Source organism: Papaver somniferum, chromosome 9 (assembly GCF_003573695.1).
Source record: "Papaver somniferum cultivar HN1 chromosome 9, ASM357369v1, whole genome shotgun sequence".
In the NCBI taxonomy this organism is placed as follows: Eukaryota; Viridiplantae; Streptophyta; class Magnoliopsida; order Ranunculales; family Papaveraceae; genus Papaver; species Papaver somniferum.
Genome location: NC_039366.1, coordinates 98,205,885 through 98,214,210, shown reverse-complemented (window position 1 = coordinate 98,214,210; position 8,326 = coordinate 98,205,885). Strand labels below are relative to the sequence as shown.

At 34.3% G+C, this 8,326-nt stretch overlaps 1 protein-coding gene across 1 annotated transcript; it reads right to left on the bottom strand.

Moving 5' to 3' along the window:
* Nucleotides 1–7,329: 7,329 nt before the first annotated feature.
* On the bottom strand, nucleotides 7,330–8,076 carry LOC113312982 (dehydrin HIRD11-like). Its single transcript, XM_026561715.1, has 2 exons — nucleotides 7,631–8,076; nucleotides 7,330–7,504 (listed from the first exon to the last, which is right to left on the bottom strand). The coding sequence occupies exon 1, from the start codon at nucleotides 7,975–7,977 to the stop codon at nucleotides 7,666–7,668; it is 312 nt and encodes a 103-aa protein (XP_026417500.1). The 5' UTR covers nucleotides 7,978–8,076; the 3' UTR covers nucleotides 7,330–7,504; nucleotides 7,631–7,665.
* Between the last annotated feature and the right edge of the window lie 250 nt (nucleotides 8,077–8,326).

Below are 8,326 nucleotides of genomic sequence, written 5' to 3'. Positions count from 1 at the left end.
AAGTTCAATACGAGTTCAAACAAATTAACCATTATGCTAGGAGCAAGTAAAAATCATCGAGATACACGAGGATTGGGTTATTAGGGAATAGATGCTCCGAGTATTAGCAAAGAGGTAAAATTTGTCAAGGCTAGTGATTCTTCTCAGCCAAAGGTTTCCACTTATGGCAAAAGTGAAATACCTACACCGACATTTAAGGTTCGAAATAGCAAAGTATATCAACCTCCAAAGCCAATACACACGAATTCGGGTAAGAACATTCCTTATGTTTGCTATTATTGTGGAGATAAAAGTCATCTGCAAAGGGGATGTCGTTTTCATATAAGGAATAAGAAACTTCACGATGTTCTTGTTTGGGCATCACAAGAAGTGATCAAACCTAAATCATATGTTAAGGCTAACCCCCTTAACATTACGCGTTATAACTGTCCAACCTTTATGCAAAGGAATCAGTGTTGTGATAAACCTAGATTTTTCTATAAAGTATAAACATCATACAAAGCCTTTTCACAATGGTAGTGATTATCAAAAGGATAACTTTGTAAATATGAAGACAACATCCGATGCTCCCAATTGGCGAAAGACTAACTTGCAAAAGAATATTCAATCCAATTCTCTTCCTAGAAATATTGAAGAGAGTAATGGAAAGAAGGTTCCGATTTTTCCTAAACACACTCAGAAGAGGATACCAAAGAAATTCAATGATGCATTCAGTGTAAAAGGGAATGATCTCCCAAAAAATTCCATGACTATGGAAAAGGCAAAATCCATGATTTTGGAAGTTAATAATTTCTTGGGAAAGATGGATATAGATATGAAGAGTTCTAAAAGTGATCCTTTTTATGATAATCTAAAGGTGAAACGCAAGAATATGTAGAAGAATAAGAAAACTAAGCTAAAGACTAAATTTATAAATTCGGAAAAGTTTGTTTCGATCACCCGTGATGAGCAAGACATTATTCACCCCGACAAAACTTGATTGTGTTGAAAGTGCATCTTCACCAAGAAATGCCCCATTATGAATACGGTGAGGGAAGCAAGAGAATTAGGGCGCACATATCATGTTGGGTAAGATTTTGAATATTTGGTAAAGTCATAGGATCCATGATTGGATTCATCTAAAATGTATGTCTATAAACTTGAGCAAGTTTTATGATTTCATTATTATATGCTTGATGCCATGATCTATTGATATCAAAAATATTTTTATTTTTGTTTTTGTACTCTTATTTTTCGTTGTTAGCTAAGAGATAATCGATCATAAGTGAAATACTTATGATAGACAAACAAATCCTGATAATGATTTATATACCTTGTATATCATTGAAGTCTACCTAACTTGATTTGTGTTTAAGATTCTTAAATGTCCAGGCTTGAAGAAACAAACAATGTTGATGACTTGTTGTTTTTGGTGAATTGTAAAGAAGAAAGTTTTAGAATGGGCATTGGTACGCATACCTCTGGGACTACTTGAATGTTCACAACCTTCTTATGTGAACTTATGGTGCATGGTCCTTAATGACTTTGTATTTTCTTCATATATGCTCAAAAGTTAAATCTATTAAGTTTTGTGAACTAAAAGTGGAATACACTTTTTGAGAATTTTTCGCAGTATTAATCTACTTGTGGTCTTTATGTAATTATTGCATTATACACTCCGTAAAATCTTCTTATGTTGAGTCATACAGATTAAAAATTATCTCTTTGTTCGTAACTGGCATTGAGATTAATTGAAGTCAATGTTCAGGATACAAATCCATGTGATTTGTTAATGTCCGACAGAATCCTTCTTTTTACAAAAGTAAGGTCGTTCATGTTGTTCTCTTGGGAATGACACCAAATGGGGGAGAGTTATTAAATGAACTTGTGCTTAACTACTATACCTTTGTGGGGTATGTGGTTGTGGAATTTAAAGGGGATACTTGTATCCTAAATCTCCTATATGAGCGCTAAATATTTCATACTCTGTGATATCATCTAAAATAAAGTTGATATGTAATTCCTTTAAATCTTGAAGTATCTTTTGGTTGTATTCATTACGATCACATGATTTTCGTACCTTTGCCAATTTTTTAGGAGGAGAATTAATTAGTAGTTTCGTACTACATACATATGGTTTTGCGGACCATTATGTAAAGGGGGAGTGAATCAATATCTATAGGCTTCACCTATTATGCAAAAGATGTAAGTATTGATTAAGGGGGAGAAACATATTACTGTAGTATTACTTCAAAGTTGTGATATAATCGAACTTTGGAGAAGATAATAATACTAATTTTTTGTATAACGATGATTGATAATATTTTTTTTCAAAGTTGTTATCGTTGCGGATCTTCAACAAAACTATGTTGATTTCAACACGTTCAGAATCAATGCAACTTGAATAATGAAAAATTCAAGGAGTTGAAGAAACCAAGGAAATCAAGCATGGTGGATTCAAAGAGTTTTTGAAGCTTTATTTTTTAAATCATTATGTATTAATAGTTGTCACTAAAATTGACAAAGGAGGAGATTGTTAGAGTATTGCTCGGTCGAACTCACAAGTGTTGCTATATCAAGCTTGTTGTCAAATTTAGTTGATCAAAACTATATCTTGATTTCTAGTCTACAATTAATTAAGTCTTGGATTAGGATAGAAGTGTAGTTGAGAATCGGACATCACTACATTCTACTGTTTGAAGTTGAAGATCAACCGAAGATTTTGGAGAACTTCTTCAACAAAAGGTAAGTGAAGACGGAACCACCTATTTCTCAAGTTATATTTATCCTTCTATCTATGAGACAATGTCGTATGACTAATTAGACTATTACAAGCATATCAAGAATTTCGAGTCAAGTTTACCTTGCTAATTAGTTCTCGAAATATATATGACTAAGCTTAATGAACATTTGTTCATACTTGATGAATTTCGTTTAAGAACAAATTATTGTTCATAATCTAAATCGTGATTCAAGATTATCACTCGAAAATATCCTGTAATGGTGATATGTGTCATTGATGTTATTCGGGAATGTTTCGAATTGATTTAGAGAGAAATATAGAACTACTGTAAATCTGGATACAAGACCGTATGCATACCAGTTTCACAAACTGGGAAAACTGTTATAGGTCCGGAGCCGTAGTACATGTACCCAGTACACGTACAGGCGTAGTTATATGTCGACAGTGACTTAGTGGTATGCATACCCGACATCCATACCACAAAAAGTCTGTGAACTCGTGAACCTAGATGGGTACGCATACCTAGTATGTATACCGAGAAAAAAACTATTGGTTTTGAAACCGTTGTGGTATCCATACCCGGTACACAAGCCGGAAAAGTTCGGTAAGATATGGAAATTATTTTTTTCTTTAGGGTACACATACCCGGTACATGTAGCACGATAAAAATAATCACGAACAAGGTAGAGTACACGTACCTGGTACACGTACTTGCTTTGTCGAATATTTTTCAGATGCACATAAAATTATTTTTGTGAAATAATTAGTATTTGAATAAATATCTAAAAACATTATATAGACATGATTGATCACATTATAACCTATGGTTGTGATTCAAACTTAAAAGTCTTAAGTGTTTATGAAAATGATAGATTATGGTTCAATCAGCTAGTTTCGGCTAACCGTCCATGAACAATGTCTTTGTACACGGTTCGGTTACGGTTTATCCTAACCAAAGTGTATATCTTGATATGTTAATCTTATTTCAAAGATTCATCTAACGGTGGATATTTTTTGCTTGGTTCCAAATCTATCTTAGCTTAAACTTAAAGCGACTTATACTTTGAAAGTCTATATAAGGGGAACCTCAAGCAACTGGGATCTTTGAATCACTGACACTATTCCTTGTGTGTTCTAGTTGTAAACTAGTGACTAAAAAAGACTTCACCTAAGGATTCGTGAAGCCAGGTCCAACTATCTTTTATCTTGATAGTTTGTGTATCCTGATCTTGTTTGGTTGAGATCACTCGAACAAGATAGATAGAAATCCCAAAGTTCTCTTCGTCTCAGACTTTGTGATTCCACGGGTTTAATACTTGTGAGGTGCATAATTATTTTGGCTGCTCTTTGGGAAGCATAAGTCCGGATTTTGAGGTTAGCTAGACTTTGTGTATTGCTGTCGATTTCCAGTCTCACCTTGATCTACGATCAAAAAGGAAATCATGCATATAGGCTTAACTGTGGGAGGAAGATTGGTTTAAAGTCTTCAATTGAGTTGAAGCAACTCTTAGGATGTAAAGGACGTCAGCTAAGGGAATCAATTGCACGGAATATTGCTGGGATTCAAGAAGCGTAAGGAACGCGACTGTAACCGAACTTAAGTGAGGGTTTAATTCGGTCCCAACTACATTCTAGTGCGAAGTTAATTGGTAGTAGGCTAGTGTCTGTAGCGGTTTAATACAGTTTGGTGTTCAAATCTGAACTGGGGTTTTTATGCATTTGCGGTTTCCTCGTTAACAAAAATTTTGGTGTCTGTGTTATTTCTTGTCATCATTATATCTTTTATCTTTATAATTGAAATATCACATTTTGTATATAAATCAATCAAAGTAGATACATCCATCCTTGTTTGTTGGATACGACTTGATTGATTCTTGGATATTGATTTTTGGAATCGTCCAAGAACTCTCACATGTAAATCAGGTTCACAGACTTGTCTTTGTAAACTTTCTGATTGTGAGAGAAGGAGATATAACTCTAAATGTTATTCCTTGATTGAGATTCATTAAGAAGAACTCTCGAAATTGTATTTAAGTTTCTCCATATAGGTTGCCTAAGGAAAAAATCGGTGGTGTATTTTGGTACCCCCGCGTTTTTTGCAGTAATTGCTACCTTGACAACTACTGACAAACCAATATCTTTACAAAAAGATACTTCCCTTTTTTGAGGGGAGAGAGAGGCATACCAGATCAAAAAGAGATCTTTAAGATACCAAATCTAGGTAATACCGCCCAAATAAAACTAGTTTTTATCTCTTATCCGAGCTGAGTTATATTTATAACATTTACAACAAAATAAAAGCCACATCTCTGTAGATGTAAAAAACAATCTGAACTGCTACAAAGCAAAGAACATAATCAAAGTTTACATAAAGTACAGTCAAAGACTAAACTTTAAGTAAACTGGGGGCAAATATGTAGATGACGAAATATAGCATCTACCCAATACCGACAGTTGTATAAGACCTACGAGTTAGAGTGCTGAGAGAGAACCTAAGTCGAGGTCGGAAAGACGAGTCTGTAGTACGTGTAATACTTAGAGGACATCATACTCTCATAATCACGACCTGAAGAAGAAGACGACCAAACCACGCGCACGATCTGAGTTCTGGAGCCCGCGGCGAAGATAGAGATCGAAGACACAGCTAGAAGTCAGGACTGAGAGTCCATGACCTCGAGTAAAGGTCTCGTGACAAGGAGTACTACCCAGGTCGAGGAAATCATTCGAGAAGGAAGTAATGTTTGAGTGGACAATGACGTCATCTCCAGCTAGATTAAGGCAGTTTCCAATTAAACATGCTTTCTGCGTAATAGCTACGCTGGTATAACTAGCCAGAAAGGTTATCTCCCCCCTCTTTAATGCAAGCAAGTTAAATCAAAAATCCTTACCCGTTTTTGGTTCACCTAACGGATTTTTGTTCACCAAACGGAATAGGGACCAAAATGCTTAACGGAATAGGGACCATTTGGTTAACAAATCTCAATATGGACTGAATGCCTAACAGAATAGGGACGTAAAATTAATAATATGTGAAATCGTTTATTTCTAAAAATGCTATTTTTATAAAAATGATGATAAATATTTTAAAACTTCATATCTTCCAAATGGTATGTCGGATTTTTGCGAATTTTATATATTTGGAAAGCTCTTTGAATCACCTACGCAACGAGTATAAACAACTATATCAAATTTTTACTTTTTAATATATTTGTAGTTCTTCAAAATAACAGTTATAATTTAAAGGTAAATTGAAAGAGCTTATATACTTTTTACATGTTGCATATATGATGCTCAAATACTTCATTGATGTACTATAAAATTACTTATAGATTTTAGTTTCGGATACGAAAAATTGCCTCCGTTTCATTAAAAGTGATATTTTCATTTCTTTCATTTTTACCTAATAATAAACCAAATTGAAAAATAAAATGAAAGTACTACTTTTTCAGAAATGAAAGAAAAAATTAAGAAAAAGTAATGTTGCCGACGTGTTCACTACTTGTGCTTGTAAGCTAAGTACAATGTACACAACTTTTACTGATCAATAAGAAATATTTTTCGGTGATTCTCTCTTGGTACTTTTTGGACTGAAAATCTGACTAACAGAGAAAATAACCATAATCCCCCTAAACCAGTAGAATCGAGATAATCACCTGTAACAATATCGCAATTAATCAGGATTGGTGATCAACTAGATGAAACACCATACTATAATTCTGTGTAAGTGCGTATACGAAGTCTCTACTCCCAAGACACGAAATATACATCTTCAAGGGGAGCTTATGACTTATGAGTTGCAAGCCGAAGCAGGGAAAAATGCAATAGAAGAACACGACAAAAAGGTATACATATAAAACTCTTTGATATTACTTTCGTATGTTGTCCTTTATTAAGATTTTCCTCCCTCCCTCGCACCACTATTGTCAAGATCATGCTTTGAAATGCAAGTCTCATGTTAATATAAATGCCCCTTGTATTAGTTGTTGATGGCATATTTTACAAAATAGATCCTCATTAATACAATGTTTTCCGTCGGAACCAACCTTGGAACACGTAGCTAGTAGCCCAAAAGAAATTAAGCAGGCATGATAGTTGTCTCCGGTTTTGAAAATTTCTACCATTAAATCAGCTTTAGTGCTAAATTTAAAAGCTAACAAAAAAACATTTTAAGTAGACGCAAGCTTGAGGAGAGTATAATTGCGGTAACTACATACTACCAAATGACTCTTTCCTAACGGGCGAACTCTTTCCTCAAAATTCTGAGCATATCTCTCGTTTGCGATCCTATAGACAACTAAACCCAATTTATATGATCATTTTAATTTGTACCAATTTATTATATACGACAATTTTACAATTTTGTCTTTCTCCATTATACTGTATGTCATATAGGAAGTACTGAAACCTGGATGCCTGGATTTGACATGATATCATTGGTATCATAGGATCGGAGTCGGCGGAGACACTTGTTACTGATCCATTATGCATCTACTACATTTATGAGAGTGACTTCTTGGAAAATCAATGAATTTTTCATTTTGGTTCATTGAGATGAATGGTCAGGTTATGTTTGAATTGCCAATTGCTAAATCACAAAAAAAGGGAAATGAAAATGTTAAATAACTGTTTATTTCATTACTGAATTCTACTTATTACAGCAACGATTTCATTCACTTTTTTTTTTTTTTAATTTTTTCCAAGCTATTACATAGTTGAGAAACAGATAGTAAAGCAGAACCACAAGCACTCTGTTTTTGTTTTCTTCATTGTCTCTCCTCTACCCTGTCACAAATCAAACACAAAACATTGTTAAGATCCAAACAGAAATCAATAGTACCATTTACGATCAAACGACAGATCTGAGAAGATGGGACAAAACTTTGAAAGATCTAAGAGATAATTAGTTACCTTAAAGAGAATAGAGATGAGATTAGAAGAGAGATCTAATCACTGTCACTGCTGCTGCTGCTTTCATGACCATCATCATGCTTCTTCTTCTTCTCCTTCTTCTTCTTCTTCTTCTCACCATCTTCTCCCTCCTTGTGATCTCCACTGATTTTATCTTTGATCTTCTCCATGAATCCTTCTTTGTGTTCTCCTTCTTTCTTATGTTCATCATGGCTTCCACTGCCATAGTGTCCTCCTTCTTTGTGTTCATCTACTTTCTTGTGTTCATCAATTTTCTTGTGTTCATCATCTTTTTTGTCTCCACCAATGTGAAGCGCATCACTAATCTTTCCCATGATTCCTGCCATTTTTTCTTATGATCTTTGAAAATAATAACTCTTTGTTTTGAATGGTTTGTTGTGATTTGGATGAGAAATTTATGGAACTTGTGATCTCGATTTATAGGCGCCAAAATTATCTCTTTCCCCATTTAATTAGCATTATCCTTTTTGTAATTAGATCAAAGTTACTCGAATACCCCTTTGATATTCTTCTACCGACATGGAGTATAATATGTGGGAACCACGTGAGATGATGGTGATACCTGTGAGGGGATAATATCGCATTTAAATACAACTTTCATCTTTATGTCCACCTAAGGTGGATGATGGATGCACCGTCCATTCATGAATGTATCTAAAGTTTTGTTGATTAAGC

What these genes read in the sequence shown, in the direction of transcription:
- LOC113312982 (XM_026561715.1), bottom strand. Translation starts at nt 7,977, where the DNA reads ATGGCAGGAATCATGGGAAAGATTAGTGATGCGCTTCACATTGGTGGA.